Source organism: Puma concolor, chromosome D3 (assembly GCF_028749965.1).
Source record: "Puma concolor isolate L17-30 chromosome D3, mPumCon1.1.hap2, whole genome shotgun sequence".
In the NCBI taxonomy this organism is placed as follows: Eukaryota; Metazoa; Chordata; class Mammalia; order Carnivora; family Felidae; genus Puma; species Puma concolor.
The window spans coordinates 34,240,222-34,258,541 of NC_141678.1; the positions used below are offsets into that span (position 1 = coordinate 34,240,222).

Here is an 18,320-nt window from a genome sequence, read left to right on the forward strand (position 1 = left end):
TCAAATCCGAAATCCATGTTGGGTGGTGTCGATGCTCGTGGCTGTTCCATGAGGACCTTCTTTCCCGTGGCCCCTGCTTCCAGGGAGGAAGGAAGAGTGGCATTTCTCGGTACCCTTTCTGCCTCCCTCATTCACCCTTGCCCAGTGAAGCCTGGTGCAGGATGGAGAAGGAAACAAGTGTGTGTGACCACGCCCTTTTCTCTTTCTTTGCCAAACTGGCCTGTTTTCAAAATATAGTTCACCCTTGAACATGTTACATGTTTTATGTACTGTATTCTTACAATAAGGTAATCTAGAGAAAAGAAAATGTTCTCAAGAAAATCGTAAGAGAAAATAAATTTATAGCACTGTAGTGTCTTTATTGAAAAAAAAAATAGTCCACATGTAAGTGGACCCACTCAGTTCAAACCTGTGTTGTTCAAGAGTCAACTGCTCGTGTATCTTGATCAGCTCCCACACTCGCCACGTAGTAAGGACCCCACCCCTTCCGATGTTTGACTGTGGCACTAGGCCAGGTGGAAAGTCTGAAAACTTCAGGGGTGAACCGTTAGCAATCCTATCCTGGCCATCATCTATACGGTATCTTCTGATTTTTCTCACAATCCTCATGTTTTCATGCCTTCATCTGTCTGAGACCTCTGTTGATCTGTCAGTTGGCTTTGAACTAGAGGAGGGAGAGGGGATACTATGGACTATACCTCCCACCAATCCCAAGAGTTGTAATTATCCTGATGATGGGAAGCATTTCCTGAATTCCCTGTTAGGCAATCAAGAAATGAGAGACAGTACAGCTTGCTGTCTCTGGTAGGTCAATGGACTGTGTGATCAATTACAATGTTAATTCAAGTTACAAAGCAGTGGGAGTTGGGGAAGGCTCTGCTTTAAATGCGACACTAAACACTTAGTAAAGAACCATCAGCTCGCTATCAACCAAGCTATGTTCTAAAATTCGATTTGTAAGCCCCTTTATACCCCGCAACTGTTTTCCTGTAAAGATGATGAAAGCTGGGAGGGTAGTGGGTATGGGCGAAATATCTGGAGCTAGGCTGCGTGAGTTTGAAACTGGATCTGCCACTTGAAGGATTTCTCTGAATCTAAGACTTCAAGGATTGTTAAGATGCATCATTATTTTAGTACTAGTGACAAAACACTTGCATTTAAATGAGGACACAATGCCTGAACTACAGTCCCGAGATACCCCGAATCAGAGTAGCATTTGCTACTCTGACATCGCTTTTATCTGTTCCAAGAGATTTGACAATGTCTCTTGCTGCAATGCTTCACACGTGACAGGCAATATGTTTGCTTTGCAAGGATCTCAAGAGCAAAACAACAAACACAGCCACACCGTTTTGTGGGTATCTTCCTTTCCAGGTAATTGATCACTGCTAACATGAGAAAATATAGAATTGCAGTTATTCTTCCAGTGATAAGTATTTGCCTCGCTGATGTCACACTAACGCTCTGCTGCTCTGTTATGAGGCCACTCCAATTTTCACAGTGGTTTTTCTTTTCAGCGCAAAGAGTGTAATTTATCAGTAAGTTACAGAGAAAGCAACCCAGCATGCGGGGCTCAAACGTTTACTCTACTTTCAAAACCAACCTGTCTGCAACTAATCCATAGACATGGAGTCACAAGGACACACACAAGGGAAGTGATGGGATGACAGTGTGTGCCACTATGTCCAGGTTCACAGAGGCAAAGGCCGTATCACCCCCTGACTGCTCCCGGCAGGCTAACAGGGACTGGAACCCCCATCGACCATAAGATGCATATCCACTGCAGAGATCTTAAAATGACAAGAAAATGTGTTTCTCACAATCGATGAAACACACCATTAGCACTGTGACCTTAAACAAATGACTTAACCTCGCCAAGCTTCTGTGTACTCATCTGTAAAAAGGGGATAACACTACCCATCTCTTAGGGCTGGTCTCAGGATTATCGGAGACTGTCTTCCTTAGCACAGGCACATAGTTCTCATTAAATGCGTTATTATTTTAAATAACGATTAGGCTCTTAGACTGCCCTCAAAAAGTCCATTCTAACTAATAGAACAGCTAAAATAATGGGAAAAGTCATCCAGAGCCAGCCCCTCTGGGCTCTGAGAATGACACGGGGCTCCCCGGCAAAGTTAACTGGTGACCCTGATGCAGAAGAAGGTGGGACCCAAAGCACCGGGCTCTGTGGTTGTTGACGAGTTCTACTCAGTTTAACAAATACCTATTCACTCTTACTTTGTATATTTCAGGAGCTGGAAGCATGACCAAGAATGAAGATAAGTTTTTCTGACCTTGAGGCTCTTAAGCACTCATTGGCCTGGATGTCAAGAACAAGGGTGGAGATGATGAAGGAGGGCTCTGGGAAGGAAGCTGGGAGTTCAAAGGCAGAGGAAGAGGGAGTGGTGGTCAGGATTTGCATGGATCGTTCATAAGGCCAGTCACACAGGAAGGGAGCCTACAGTGATGCTTTCTAACCGAGGGTGGAAGAAATAAAACCCCAGAACCGCCAACACACAAACCATTGGAAAGCAGGCAAAAGATCATTACATCACTTGGGTTTCTAGAGACGTATCTCCACTTGGCCATCGCTCTCATCAGACAACGAGTAAAGCTCACAGACCCAGCAAGGCTGTCAGGGGAGGAGAGTGGTAGTGTGAGCAGCCAGATGGAGAAGAACTCTCCAGTTAGCACGGCTCCTCAGCACACAGTGAGTTAGGGTTTGCACTCGTGGCTGATGCTATACTTTTAGCATAGAAAAAATGGGATTTGTTCCCTTTCTATCTTTGCCCTTTGAAGTACCCACCACCTTGGTTACCATGAAGGAGCAAAATTAAATGGGTCACGTGAGGGGCGCCTGGGTGGCTCAGTCGGTTAAGCGTCCGACTTTGGCTCAGGTCATGATCTCACAGTCCGTGAGTTCGAGCCCCACGTCGGGCTCTGGGCTGACGGCTCAGAGCCTGGAGCCTGCTTCAGATTCTGTGTCTCCCTCTCTCTCTGCCCCTCCCTCGTTCATGCTCTCTCTCGGTCTCAAAAATAAATAAACATTAAAAAATAAATAAATAAATAAATAAATAAATAAATAAATAAATGGGTCACGTGAAAGTAGGACCTGCTGTATGGTAGGAGAAACTGTCTTTGGTCTGCAGTCACCTGCCAACAGTGGTCTCCAACGTTTACTCGTTTTGTCTGGTGTGGAAACTCTGAGAGGCTTTCTCATGAGTGCTACTTCTATTAATTGGCTTAGAATTAAAAGGCCATTTGAAGCACCAAGTCTAGCTGCAATAGAGGTCAGGTATAATAGTTCTCCTTATCCCCCAAGACTTCCTCCTCTATTTCAGCCATGGTGTGCCCTCCAAGGAGACCAGCCTTACTAACCCAGGGACCCCTTTGTTCATTGTATCACTCAGAGTATGTCAACTCCAATTTGGGACTGAAACTAGTAACTCATTCATCAGAATGAGAAACCATCAGAATGGTTCTGAAGGGCCAGGCTCTGTTCTAGGCACTGAAGCTACACACATTATGCCCTCAGGGAGTCTCAGTTGGGCCAGAAACCAGACCCCGAGTGGGCTTGTAGAGGGCCTCATAAGGACAGAGCGAGCAGGCTCTAAATTCATCCTTGGAGGGTTCATGGAGGGGCAGCCATGTCTCGAACACTGAACCAAAGTGGTCTAGGCAGAGTGTGCAGCCTATCCAAACATAAAGAGGCAGACAGGAGGGGATCACATAGGAGGAACTGGGGATAGACTCAGGGAGGGGGGAACACAGGGCGGCCCATGACAGAAGAGCAGAGAGGCAGGGCTGTGATCAAGAGTGTCACGGTCATATTGAGTGTGCATTTCACTGGAAAGGTGAAGAGAAACCATCAAAACACTTTAAGCTATGTCACAGCACAATAAGAATTCCAATTGGGGAAGATCACTTTTCCCATTTTCGGAGGGATGGGAAACAGATAGGAAAGAGGAAGATCCATTATGAAGCTTCTACTATGGGTCAGTGTATCGTCTGGTTCGGTGTATCATTTTTGCCTGAATAAATGAGAAGGGAACCACTCTGGACAAATAGCAGTAAATCTCTTTTGTAGTCTTGGGAGTTTTTTGTACTGGCCATCTCTTGCGTGTTGTAGAGAAGGTATATGAGAAGTTATAGTCAAAGAAAGGAAAGAGGGGGGGAGGAATGGAGGAAGGGAGGAAGAAAAATAGGAACCTATACTAATTTAGCACTACATCTGAAATAAACCTTGTGCAAAATATTTCTATGTCCTACTTTAATTTTAAATTGTGTAAATCCGTCATCCTGGTACTTAGCAGTGTAGTAATCAAGGATGCTGACTATCATAATGGTTCCTGAGTATTCCTATTATTTATACTAAACGTGCTTGTTATATATAATAACTTTTTTTTTAAATTTTTTTTTCAACGTTTATTTATTTTGGGGACAGAGAGAGACAGAGCATGAACGGGGGAGGGGCAGAGAGAGAGGGAGACACAGAATCGGAAACAGGCTCCAGGCTCTGAGCCATCAGCCCAGAGCCCGACGCGGGGCTCGAACTCACGGACCGTGAGATTGTGACCTGGCTGAAGTCGGACGCTTAACCGACTGCGCCACCCAGGCGCCCCATATAATAACTTTTTAAAACCTCCACTTAATTGGATTACCTATGTAACTGGAAGTGTTGACTAATCACAATATCTAGTTGTTGAAAATTCTGCCATTGTGTGTTGAACGCAGTCGACATTTACGGTCTTTCTTTGATGATTTAGGTTCTCAAAGAGGCTCAAGGTCATTACTAGGAACATCAGTCCTTGTAGGATGGTACTTTGGATACAGAGGTACTGGGGTGAACAGGTAATAACTCTGTTTAAGCCATGAAAGTTTTTTTTTTCCTCATTTTTTTTAATAAGACAAGAGTGACAAAGTCTGTGTGTGGGAATGCGGGTGCAAGTAACATCAACAATTTGGTTCACTGAGGATTCTAGACATTTTGGCTAATTGAGAAGACTAGCTCATTGGGTTCTCATTTATTAGGATTTTTGCTGCAAATGAATCCAAGGGAAAGAGCATCTCAAAGGATTAAAAACCAACACCCCTACAATAAGAAAGTGACTGTGAATTCAGTCCCAAAGGCAGCTTTGGGTGGGTCATGTAATATGTGCCTTTTATCTATTTAAAAGTAAAAATTATAGTAATGGTAATAATAACTAAAGTCGAAGGGTTATATAGATTGCCAGTCTGCGACACCAGCTAAACTGGAAGCTCTCCACAGCATCGTGCCCTGTCCGGCAGACCTCCAAATCAGGAAAATGACTTCACCATAAAATGGTCTCCAGCATTGGGGGGGTCCCCTGGCCTGGGCTCAGATAAAATTATGATGACAAATGCGTACTTCTTTCAAGTGAGTGTGGGGGAAAAAAGTAGATTCTGGAAGGAAATTATTCATCTATTGAAAAAAAATTAATTCCTGAAGGCTTTAGGATATAATTCTACAGATTACCATTTCTAGAGAACTAAATGAGACCCTGGAGCTCTGGAGGGTTTATTCACGTGTGTGCCTGTGTGTTTGTGTGCGCACACATGCACACACACAAATGATTTACTCCCAGGGAATAAATCATTCTATACTAGTAATCCAAAATGACTGTAGAATGACCTTACCCACTATCATAATTGTAACAGTCTACTGTTCAGAGGCTGATAACTCTCAATGATATCAATAAAAAAGCCATAGATTTCCCAAAATGAAGCATAGGGTTGACCACCTACACAGAGATTTACACCCTAAATACAAAGCATATGGGACCAGGTGACTGTTTATACCACCGAATTCACCAGATTATGCATTCAGAAAGCAGTTCTTGGCACAGTTTTCAGAGGGAATGAATATAGTACCTCTCCTACAGTCATCCATGGCAAAGCTTGTTCCTAAACCCACGGTGTTGTCAGGAAGCAAGCCAATCCAGGGACAGGGGCCAAACAGAAGAGTGAAGGGTGGGGGTTTGGGGAGGAAGCAGGGGCTACTTGCGTTTTGAAAGTCAATATTCATTCATTCACCAAGTAGCTGAGTGCATACTACCTGTGAGGTTCTCTCTCAAGCATGGGACATTGTTTATAAATGAAAGGAAAGGTAGGTACACCCCAAGTCCAAATCGCCAACTTTTCAGTAACATATTAAAATTTCTGAATTTTCTAGATATATTCCAGAGTTTTTCACCTATGTAGATTGAGAACCAAAAGCTCCAAACTGGTTTACGTGTCGTAAAATGCAAAATTAGTGGGGAAGGAAACAATTTTCCAGCACACTGGGACTGAACTAATCTTTGATCAGGTCAGTCTTTAGAATATGTGGTTGAATGCTTCAAAAAAATTTCAAGAGCTAAATAAGCATAATGTGAAAATATTAACAATGGTTGTCTCTGGGTAGAGGGTTTTGAGCGATTCTTTTCTTGCTCATTTCGCATGCTCCTGTTTTCAATAACGTGACATATATTACTTGGATAACCAGAATGAGAAAGTATTCTCAAGTTAGAACTGGTGTGATATGTAAAAACCCAAAGCAGATAAAATGTGACTGATTAGATTAAATGAAGGTAATTACTTGGCCATGAAATTGCCCAGCCCAATTATATAAGCAGTCATTACTGTAAATGTATGCTTTACCCTGGATTCTGCTAGATAAGCCCCAGCACAGTTTTCCATGTGCTGGAATAAAAGCACGCACGCGTTGCAGACAAACTGGATTTTACGACCGTGTGGGTAGCTGTGCCTACCAAACTCTTATCCCAAATTGTTTTTTGAGACAAAAGCTAAAAGAGCTGCTTTGCCAATCTTTAAGCCTTTTTATCTAAAGGATATTATATTATAATAAAGTCAAGATTTCAAATTCCTGGCTCCATTCAGCTGTCGTTGCAAAGGAGGTAATTTTCGATGTCCTTTTCTTCTAATGCCACAGTCCCCAGGCTAGACACTGGGGTTGAACTGGAGCCACAGACTGCGAAATTTGCATGTTGCCTCTGAAACTGACTGCTGCTGCCTGCCACGCCCGTCCTCTTCAGCTCAGTCGTGTGCATGTGCGTGCATGTGTGTTGCGTGCGCATGGAGTGTGTGCGTGGTGTGCACGTGGTACGTGTATGTTTGGCGTGGTTTGTGGCGATTCTCAGCAGGGAAAATACTGCAGTCATCTAGAGCCTGCCACGCTCCCAGCTCTGCTTTTGTTTCCTCGCCCTTCGATATTCTTTGGGGCTCTGCAGGAAAGGCAGTGTGCATCTCCTCACACCTCCTGTCCCTAGCATGCAGGGCCTCTTGGCCCAGAGTAGGACCTCATAAACGTACCTCCTGAACGAGTGGTTAGCCGAACGAAACGGGACAACTCCCACAGAACAGAATACTCTTAATGATTTTAGGGCGACACTGTATCATTTCTCTGACCTAGATACCTATCATGTGACTTTCCTGAAACATTCTATTCCCGCATTAGAGAGAAGGAAACAAGGGTCTATACACACAAAATCTTAACACGGCAAGAAGTTGTGCGTGGATGACGGTGGCAGGTTCTGTGCTTCAACTACATACACGAGACTCTATAGAAGACATGTCCTCCTGTGTTAGCTGTCAGCAGATGTATACAATCACTAACATCTCTTTTTATGTTTCTAGTCTTAAACGTTCTATGCTCCACTTTAATTGATTACATCAAGTTGTCATCAGTCTGTCCCTAAGCAGTATATAATTACACAGTCATATCATCCACTTAATGGTCGATTCTCTTCTCATTTGGGGAGAAAAAAGAATAAATGTGGCTATTATAGATCTGCCTGGCCACATGTTTGAAGCAAGTCCATTTATTTCACAAGAGAATATTTAACATCTAAGACCCTTGCTCCCTGTTATGTACTAATGAGTCATATTTCTTTTCAAGATTTCGTTTTATGACCAACAGGGAAAGGGCGCAGGAAACACAATGTTTTCTTGGTTACAAAACCGGTCTTCAGAAAAATGGTATTTCAAAGATTCCTATCTTACCCTAGTTAAGGGTTTCCTTAGATTTTGTTGGTGAAGGTATCATTTGGAAATCTACAGGTTGTGTGTGTGTGTGTGTGTGTGTGTGTGTGTGTGTGTGTGTTCAAGTTTTGCTAGAATATGCTTGAATGAAAGGGAATGGCTCAAAAGTGCCTTCACCTTTCAAAAAAGTCAATGAATTCTGAACAAGTAAACAGCTCTGGGGAATAGAACATGTCCCCCAGCATCAGTTCCAAAACTTAAAATCAAAGGTTTCCATTAGCAAAGAGAGTCAGCACTTTGCTGCGCATTAAAGCACCACTTATTCTGGAATACCTCATGCTAATCTGTGTTTCTGGAGCCGAATGATTTTTGTGGCTTTTCATCTAAGCAAAGAAAACAGTGATAATGGACATCTTCCAGCTGCATTCTTCCGTGACATTCAATAGGTTTTTTTTGGATTAAGAAATGCAATTGTTTTCAGAAGCTGAAGGAGAAGAAAGTAAAACTGACATGTATACTTTTATTCCATCAAATTTTGAACTTGAGTTTTGCACTACATTTACAGCTTTACAAAACAGCAAAAACAAACCACAGGCTCGAGTCTAGCTGGAGCCTAACTTACTCACCAATAGGAGCCGGGGGTGATTTATGACTTGCAATGAGTTGAAATAAAAGTAACCAACAAACTGAACAAAGACTGGAGGCCAAACATCATAGTTTCTACAGCATCCTCACGCAGAATCTTCGTGAAGGCCCTGTGCCCTTTGAAATCTCATTAATGTGACTTGCAGGTGTAACAATCTATAAATGTCTGAAACTACATTTATTAAAGTTGGTCACAAATACACTCATAACTCTAGAAAATGTGTTTTTACCTACTAATAGTTACCATGAATAGACAAATAATGTCCTATGGTTAGCAAAATAAAATGCCTAGGTATCGAGGGAAAAAAATCATTAAGCCATTCTAAAAAGATCTCAGGTAATCTTCAGACTCATAACTATTAAAATATATGATCAAGTTCATCTGTCACTACCAAATTTGTAAATGCTTGTAAAGCCCCTCCCTATAGAATAGGACACATTCATCAAGGCATTCTCCTGGATTAAGTTGATTAACACCCATTTTCTGTTAAAATTACTTCCATCGGGTAGAATCAGGAAGAAAAAGGGGAGAGGGAGCATACTCCATTCTTTCTTGGTGCTTTACACTATCCTAACGAATTATGACAAGCCCTTCTTGAATCCCAAGGATTCATGCATTGCACAACTATTCCATCTGTTTATTTTTTGTGCTAGGGTCCAACACTCCCTGCAGGATCTAAGTTGATCTTTGAGCAACTTCAGTGTTAATAATTTTGCCATTGCAGATTCACTTTGAAATTGGATAGCTTTTTGCAGGGTATCAATGTCATCCAATTAAACTTCGCAAACTCCTTTTTTATCTTACATCCTCTTCGTCACACAGGCACACACGTGCACACAAGCACGGGGTCTGCCCCCCTCCCCCTTCCTCAGGTTACAGTGCAGACTGGCCCCTTCCTTCCTCCCTCCCACCACAAGGTTCTCTCCCCAGCACCACCGGGTCTGGGTAAATCGCTCATTCCAAGACGTTCAGGCCAACACGGACTCAAGTTTGGAGATTAGGGGCTACACTCACTAAGGATATACTTGGGCTCTTATTACGAACTATTAGTTACTATCCCAGCTTGGACTGGCGGGGCCGTAATTACAACCCCCACCTCTGAAAAGAGAGAGAGAAAGTTGGGAATGAGACGGTCCACACTGCACATTGAGGACCACTTTTGGTAGTGCAAAAGGCAATGAGCTTATGCGAAAAAATTCTGTTTATGCCAAACTCTCAAGTAATTTCTCATTTCAAAAGTCATTTGACCACACTGCCATTTTTGCTCACAGATATTACAACAGATTTTTTTAAGGGGACAATTTTGTCTGTTTCATCTCTCTCACCCTCTTTTTCCCCCCTGGTGTGTGTGGCAGCTGCTGTTTGATCTGTTCATTGGCTCTGATTTGTTTCATGTTTCAGCCAAAGATTAAAACTGCTCTGTAATTCTAAGCAGATGGGCCTAGGAGTGCAACCCTATAATTATACCTTCTCTCCCCGGCCCTCGAACTGCAAGCCTTCCATCCTGACTTTTAAAGTCTGGGATCACTGGGGCTCGGGGTACACACCTTGGCAATCAGGCAGGTCTGGCCCCACCAGACACCTTAGCAGGGCTGCAGGGCTGGAGCTGTCTGCCCTGAAGCCCTACTACAAAGAAAAGAGCCACTTGTAGCCCCTGGATTCTCCCCCTCTTCCCTTCCTAGATCTTGGGGGGGCCGGGGGGGGGCACAGCTTGGTCTTCAGTGCTGGCAACAATGCATCAATGCATTCTGAAGCTCCATCCTGCTGCAGATCCTCAGAAACCCAGAGTGTCCTCGAGGGTGCTCATCTGCCCTGCAGGGGTTGTGGAGGCCACGGCGTTGACGCTCTGCCGAAATGTCAGGTGTCCACCATTAGGGAAAGTTCACTCTGGATTTCTGAATCAGCACAGTGCGTTCTGCCCACCGCCTGCAGCGAGCATCAACACCAACCTACCACAAAATCTGCCTTATTTTTCTCAGGGCAATTCCTGGAACTCTTTGAAAGCGCTGGTGAGTTCTCCGGCTAAGGGGTTACCGGAGCCCCTGAGAAAATGCGGCACACGAAGCGCAGAAACAAAACCACCCAGCGAGAGTATGCGGGAGATGAGGCGTCCCATCCCGGAGAACCTTAGCAGACTGGTTTTAATGACTACACCGTGGCCATGAAAGTGTCCCCTGCTCCTTGAACTGCACCCAGTCCACTTGGGAGAGAGCCCCATCGCCACACCTCGGGAGGCACCAGTCCTCTCTGAGGCCACAGAGAAACCCGCGCGGGCTGCTTTTCCCCCTTAAACGACCACAGTTTCGCTTTACAGACCCACAAAAGCCTGGACCACATCAAGAGCCCCTCCGGCAGGCGCCGTGACACTTTGGAGACGGGATCGCCAAGCCTGCGATTTCATGACAGTCTGGACTCTGAAAATCCAACAGGCTGCGTAAAAGTTTTCCCTGGAACTTGAAGCAATCCATTCAGGAGCTAAAAGGTGTCTGTGTGTGAGCTCTGCACCCTTCCAGAAAGCAAGCTCCAGCCGCAAACCAGCTCCGGGCGCCTCCGGGGAACCCGCGAGCCCCCCTCCCGGGGGGGGGGGGGGGCGGGCATGCGGTGGGGGTGGGAAGCAGCGGCTGCGCCCGGGTTTCGCGGCGCCGGCGGAGGAACTCACCGTGAAGCAGGAGGGCCGGGAACAGGTACGCGAGCAGGAGGCGGCACAGACCGGACATCTCCAGTCCTCCTCCGGGACCGCGCGAGCCGCCCGCCGGCCAGGGACGCCGCTCCCCGGGAACGGCCGCGGCGCCGCGCGCGCTCTGTCCCCCCGCCTCCAGCCCGGAGGACGCGACGAGGCGGCGGCGCCCGGCGAGGCGAGCGCGGCGGCGCGGGGACACGGGCGGCCGGCCCAGGCCCCGCGCGTCAGGCGGCCGCGGCGCGCCCCATGCCCCAGGGGCGCGGCGCGGGGGCTGCGGGGCGCGCGCTCCCTGGGCGCCGTCGGGCCCCGCGCGCCCGGCCCGGCCCTGTCCGCGCTCCCGGCCTGCAGGCTCCCGTGCCGTCCGCGTCCCGTCCCGGCCGCCGCCGCCGCCGCCTCTGCCGCCGCGCGCCGCTCCGAGCTGCAGTGGCCGCCACCGCCGCCGCAGCTGCAGCGTCTCTTCATATTTCCCGAGCGCCGCCGGCGGGGCGGCCGTGCCGCGGGCCGGGGGAGGGGCCGGGGGAGGAGTCGGGGCGGCGACGCCGCGCCACCGCCTCCCGGGCCGCCGCCGGGGGCCGGGGGCGCGGAGACTTGAAAGGGCGGGTGGGGCACCGCCTCTCCAGCTTCCCCTTCCAGCCTCCTCCTTGTCCTCCTCTCCAGCCCCTTCGCCTCCTCCCGCCTCCCCGCCTCCAGCTCCCCTCCACCTTCCTTTCCCCTCCCGTTTCTTATCCTCCTCCCTCCCGCCGGCGCCCCCTCTCCTCGCCCTGGGCTCAGCGCCCCTTTCCCCCCTCCATCTCCTCCTCTTCGGCCTCCGCGCACCCGCAGGCCAGAAAAGAGGTGCCCTTCGCCGTCCCGGCCTCCCCCCGTTCTCCGTCTCCCCCCGGGCACTCTGGACTCTTTCTCTTCCCTCCCCAGAGGTGGAGGCACCACTTTTGAAAGTTGTTCCGAAAAGGGGCGGGGAGGGCGCTGTAGAGCTAAGGGGCTCATGGCGAGGGGGGGTGGGGGTCTGAGAAAAGTCCACTTGCAACGATTGGGGTGTGTGTGTGTGGACGGACGCGTGTGTGTCCGCGCGCAGGAGAGAAAGGAGACGAGGAGAGACAAGAGGTTACTGCAAAAAGAGGAGTTGTGAGTTCTGGAAAATTGCTCGGGGTGGCGACGCTGCAGTGCCTACTCCCTGGGGGGGGGGGGGGGGGGGGCGCAGTGTGCGCTTTAACCGGCCGTCCTACCGGGTGAGCAAGGAGCCCGGTCACAGCCCCAACCTGTGAAGCGAATGGTGTAGGCAGCAGGAGCCCTTGCTTCCCCCGCCCCCCCCCCTCCCCCGCCAGCCTTCCAGGAGGCAAATGACTTGTTGAAACACGGGAGAAATCTCTGAGAAACACTCGCTGTCGATCTCCAAGAAAGTGCACGGAGGCCCGTTTTCTGGTTCCTCCTCTCTCCCAGCCCAAATCTTGATTTTGTTTATGTTCTGTGGGCCTTTGGGGGGTATGGTCAGTTTTACAGACCCAAAGGCAGGAACGGCTTCCACTTTCTTCATTCCCCAGAGCCCTGGTACAAGCTGTTTGCCTACAGGGCAGCTCCCCTGGGCTGATGTGCCAGGGCTCCCTGATTTATCTGGAGGTCCCTCCTCTGCGGAGCTCCTCCAGGGGCCATTCAGCAGCTCCCAGGAGGTTTAACCAGGCTCCTAGGCTAAATGTCACCTCCTCCTCACACTGGGATAAGGGAGCAGCCACGGGACCAGATGAATCAAGAGACCGTTTCTTGACTCTGCTGCTGTTTTTCATAAATAAAACACTTAAAAAGAATGCCTGACTTCCCAAGAGAGTTCTCTGCCCCTTTGAACAATGTAACAATTCAACTCCTTGTGCTCTAGACTTTCAAAACTAGTGGGACCTTAGCATGGGCGTACAATTTAGTAAAATAGATAAGAATACATTTGACAGTTTCTACTTTTCCCTTCTTTTCTTTCTTTCCTTCTTTCTTTCTTCTTCTTTTTTTTTTTTTTTTTTGAGAAAGCCATGAGTCTTTTGATGTGATAATGCTGACACTGTTTGATGTGCTTCAATTTTTATCACCATCATTATCATCTTTCCATCTTTAATACGAGGGATCGTAACATGTACCACCTGCCTGGCTCACAAGGATGTTGTGAGGGTTACGTGCCAATGTTTGCAAATCTCAGAGATGAAAGACTATCTGTGTGCGAGAGAAGGGAAGGCAGAGCAGCAGCATTATTTTGTGTTGGGCTTGAATCTCTCTGGGCTCACTTTGTCCCCCGGTCTCTGGCTTGTCCCTGTTACGAGGTTTGGGTAGCAGACTATGACTGGTTGGATTTGAATGTTGCCCAAAGGTCAGTCGTGTTTAAAGCAGGAACTTGATTTCCTCACGAATGTTGGGCAGTTGGAAATGATGTAAACAGCATACTTGGCTGCTTAAGCAGAACATTAGCCTTGTCACCAAGAACACATACTAGGCAGTGTTTCGCTTTTCTATGCCTCCTGGTCATTTGATGCTTTTCTAGCCTATCCGCGAATATTTGAAACAAGCAAGCAACAGGACAGAATGTTAGGGTTGGTGTGTTTATGAATAAGCACTGGGTGGACAGTAATTGAAAAATGTTAAGGTCATTCATCACATGTTAGCAGAAAAATTAGGTAATATATTTAGTTAAATAATTACTTGATTCTGTTACTTAAAAGGAAGAAGAAGGAGGAGGAGGAGGAGGGGGAGGAGGAGGAAGACAAGGAGAAAACCAGCAGGCCAGCCAATAATTTGGTGTCATCTTGACAGTCAAATTGATTCAATTTTTGTTTTCCAACTGGTTTTACTGGTGTCGTATAAATATAGCCAGGATGATGTCATCATTTTAAAATGTGTTTTTGCCAGTTTATTTTCCACATGTAGTGTCATAGGTTTAAATGTTCGACCCTCAACTCTCAGCATAACATCCAGCCAGAGTCTCTGCTCCCTCATGGCCTTCCGCCTTGTCGTAGGAGTAGGGTTCACTCTCTGTGTTAAAGTTTAGTTTTACCCTGAGTATACTCTCTTCTGGAAGAGAATAATGAAAACGATGTTAGACATGTGTCTTAGAGTGATTACACAGTGTGTGGCTATCTGCTTAAAGTAATACAGTTGGGATGAGGGCCTTTTCTAGGAGGTAATAAGGTGGCTGTGAGCTCCAGCTCAGAGGCAGGCCCCTGCCACCTGCACGAGAAATTTCTCCAGGCCACTTGTGAGGATCGAGCCTCGAGCAGGAGCGTGTGTGGCCAGGTCCTGGTGATAACGGGAGAGTCCCTGGCAGGGGTAGGGGGACAGGTACCCTCAGCAGCATCAACAAGTGTGTTAGAATATTCAGAGCTACTCATAATTCACTTTTGCCGGGTCGATGGAGAAGAGCAAACTCAAAGGGTCAGTTCTCAGCCACGCGGCAAATCAGAGGCACACTTGGAACTCCTAGGAGTGTTCCATCACCGGCTCACGAGGTGTCTCACATGCTCAGCAAGTGGTATTTTCCCACGAACACTGCTGATCCTCACTCAGAGGCTCTACAGTTGGCCCCGTCTTTGAGTCAGAACCAGCCCTTCGCTCTTCCTGGTAACTCCGAATCATGAGCACATTCTCTGGAATGGACTGTGCTGGCCCCAAAGCTTGTGTCTCGGGTTTTAGTGAGCGCACAGTAGTGGACAGCTCAACAGCATTGTTGCCCGGGGAGGTGCCAGGACCAATGTCCTTTAAAACCTGTGCTACAATTTGGTTTCCTAATCAGTCTTTGGGGAAATTGATTAAGGGTGGACGATCGTGCAAGCCATTTGCAACTTGGGGGATTCCATGTCTTTTGGTTCTCGAAGAAAATGATAGTTTTAAGAAGGGTCAGAGGAATGAAAACATTAATCTTGAAATATGTTCAACTATGAATAAGGTTGAAAGCATTTTACTACGGCCGTGTCCTCAGAGGATGGGAAATGTCCCTGGGAATAGGCTTTTCTCGAAACTTGTTAGACGTCAATGCCCAGTCTGTGACACCGTGGAAATGCCTCTGAGTGTCAGAGTCTGGAGGATAGGAATGATGTCTAGTCATGACTTAACCCTTTTAGCACCTAGGCCAGTGTTTTCAGTGTTTTGCCCCAGCAGGACTTTAGCAGTTGATAGCGATATTAAATTTAAAAAATCTTTTATAGTTTCCTCAGAGACAGAGTTAACAAAATTATCCTGAGGAGTCCTTAGAAGGGGACGTACGTCTGAGTTACATTTTTACAACACATTAGTTTGAACAAACTATTTTGAAAATAAAGTGTAGTTCAGATATATTTCTGAGCGACATGGTTTTCTGAGCTTCAGAAACTAAAGGTTACCTTCCATTTTATACTCATGGCGGTTATCAAGGGAAACCACTAAAATGTCTGTGAGCTTAGCATTCATTCGTTCATCCGTCCCAACACGTATGGACCACTGCCAAATACAGACGTATGCGTACAACGATCCAAAAATAGGGATAGGTATGCAGGAGGATGGCCCAGTTTAACCACCCATTCATCCCATGTCACACGTCTATTTGGGGGGCTGATAACAAGACTGAGGACCCTTATCACCGAAGGAAAATATGAGATCAACAGGGACAGGAGGCAATAAAGGACCTTGGTAACATTTTGGTCTTTACTTTCATGTGCCTCTCGTAATATTCTTCCTTGTAGTGCTGGTCGCCCTGGTTGTCTAACTGCTTTATCTGCTTAACGAGATTACTTGGCTCTTGGAGGGCGGGAAGAAAATTGGGTATTATGTTTGTATCTCCTCCCCCAGCCCCTCCACAAGTCTTTCCATAATGGGCATTTGTTGGGCTGGTAGATGAGGCAGGATAAGATCAGACCATCAAGAAAGAGTCTTTATGAGGCCAACACTACCCTAAGCCACCGCAGCACACAACTACAGAAACAGGAAGACACAAAAACACTGGTATTCAATCCGAGCACGCCCTGTGTTGTTATGGAGCACATGGCAACGCTCAAACATGTTTGTCAAATGAGGCAGTGTGGCACAGTTGTTAAGGAGCCAGATTCGCTAGGCCCAAACCTCTCAGCTCCAGGACCTTTGGCAAGATATTTAACGTGGCCGTGAGACGGGCGTAACGGTAACGAATACCTGCACGTAGCCAAGCACTATGTAAGCGTACCCTAAAAAATAACTCAGTGACAATGATGACTTCAGACTAGACCATACGTTGTCAGTGATGGTGAATTTGCCCCCAAGAGGGTGCAAATTGAGTTTCGGTGCGGAGAGGGGACGATGACAACGACGATGAACACAGGGGTTTGTGGGTCTCCAGAGGGGCACAGTGCTTAAACAGGTGTAATGTATATCCACATTCCCTACAATTTGATGGGGGTGGGAGCAATTAGCAATAAATGTCTAAAAGGCTCTTTGGGGACCAATAATGAAAAAAAGTCTGAGAAACAATACTGGAGGAATAAAGTTTCAGGTCAGTCCTATTATAGTTAATCGTATATCAAACATTTACCATAACTTTATTTCTTTAATCCGCCTGGTATGTTTTGATTACGTGAACCCAAATATGTTTTACTTCCACTGGCCATCTGATGTGGCATTCTACCGTCTGATTACACCCTCATCATATCACATTCAATATTGTTGGTCTGTGATTTAGATACTTTAACTGTTATAAGCCACTTCACAGATGGGAACACTAAGGCCAAGGAGATTAAGTGGTTTGCCTAAAGGTCACACAACTTTAGAGGGTAGGCTCCCTAAGAAGGGGCTATTTTCAACTCTAATGCTATACCGCCAAAAATAAATGCCTCTTACCTCTCAGAAGGAAAAGGTTTTTTGGGTTAGGTGAGTGTTCAAGCTAAAAAACGCATTGCCCTATAGGCTATCAGGACACTGATTGCAACTGCCGTCTGGATGGTTGGTGTCACCGTTCTCTGTTTTACATGTAAAGCACCCAAACAGTCTAATCTCTAGAACAGATGATTGCAATCTGTAAACTAGGAGGGGTGAGCAGATGGTCACGTGCTGCTCGCTGCTGTGAGTCTCCGAACTCAGCATTAGGACGTGCCCAGCCCTTTCAGAACATTCGCATCCGTGTTACTGTGTTTTCGGTTGTGCACAGGCCGAGTGATGGATGGGCTGTGTGGGCGTGGCTGTGCGCAAACGCATTTCATCTCCCCGAAGCACAGGTCTCTAAAGCAGTGTTGAACTTAAGCAAAACGGTCCGCCGGGCCACCGACTGCGACATCACCAGGTCCGTAGCGACGCCTAACCTCCACGTTGGAGTAACACATCCCAGTTCTCAAAAGGCTCCCAAGTGCATGGTCTCGTTTGATCTTCGTGCAATTTTGTGTAGGCCAGAGGACAGTCAGGCCTTTCGATTTAGAGATGCCAACTCCAGTTTCAGAGAGGATTACGATGTCTGTGCTAAGACCTCCTCACGACACAGAACACTTCTCAATTTTGCATCTCCATGCACCGACAACATTACTTTAGTTCTATCAGGGCAGAGCAGGTGCTAACTTAGAATCTTTTTATTTCCTTATACAGAACGTGGTGTCTTTGCTGCCCTTATCCTTATGGAGGCAGCAGGGGAAATCTTTTTTTTAAAGACAGACACAGCACTCAAAAAGCACCAGAGTTTGGTTAAAAATAAATTAATCATGGGACGCCTGGGTGGCTCAGTCAGTTAAGCATCCAGCTCAGATCGTGATCTCATAGTTCATGAGTTCAGGCCCCGCGTCAGGCTCTGTCACAGCTCAGAGCCTAGAGCCTGCTTCAAGTTCTGTTTCTCCATCTCTCTGCCCCTCCCTCCCTCACGCTCTCTCTCTCCCTCTCAAAAATAAACATTAAAAAAATAAAAAAATAAATCCTATTAATCTAGGAAAACTGCAAGTGTATAGACAGTTTATTTTCTTACATTTCATCTCTAGATTTTCCATCGGCTTTAGCCTAAATTAGCAGCTATTGACAGATTCTCCATTGGTTAGATGGAAC

At 46.8% G+C, this 18,320-nt stretch overlaps 1 protein-coding gene across 1 annotated transcript in view; it reads right to left on the bottom strand.

The window, feature by feature from the left end:
- Positions 1-11,761, bottom strand: part of APCDD1 (APC down-regulated 1) — a 34,762-nt gene extending 23,001 nt beyond the window's left edge. Inside the window, exon 1 of the mRNA XM_086682449.1 lies at positions 11,307-11,761. Within this exon, the coding sequence (XP_086538575.1) occupies positions 11,307-11,364 (58 nt within the window). The 5' untranslated portion in view covers positions 11,365-11,761. The remainder of the gene's footprint in view (positions 1-11,306) is intronic.
- Between the last annotated feature and the right edge of the window lie 6,559 nt (positions 11,762-18,320).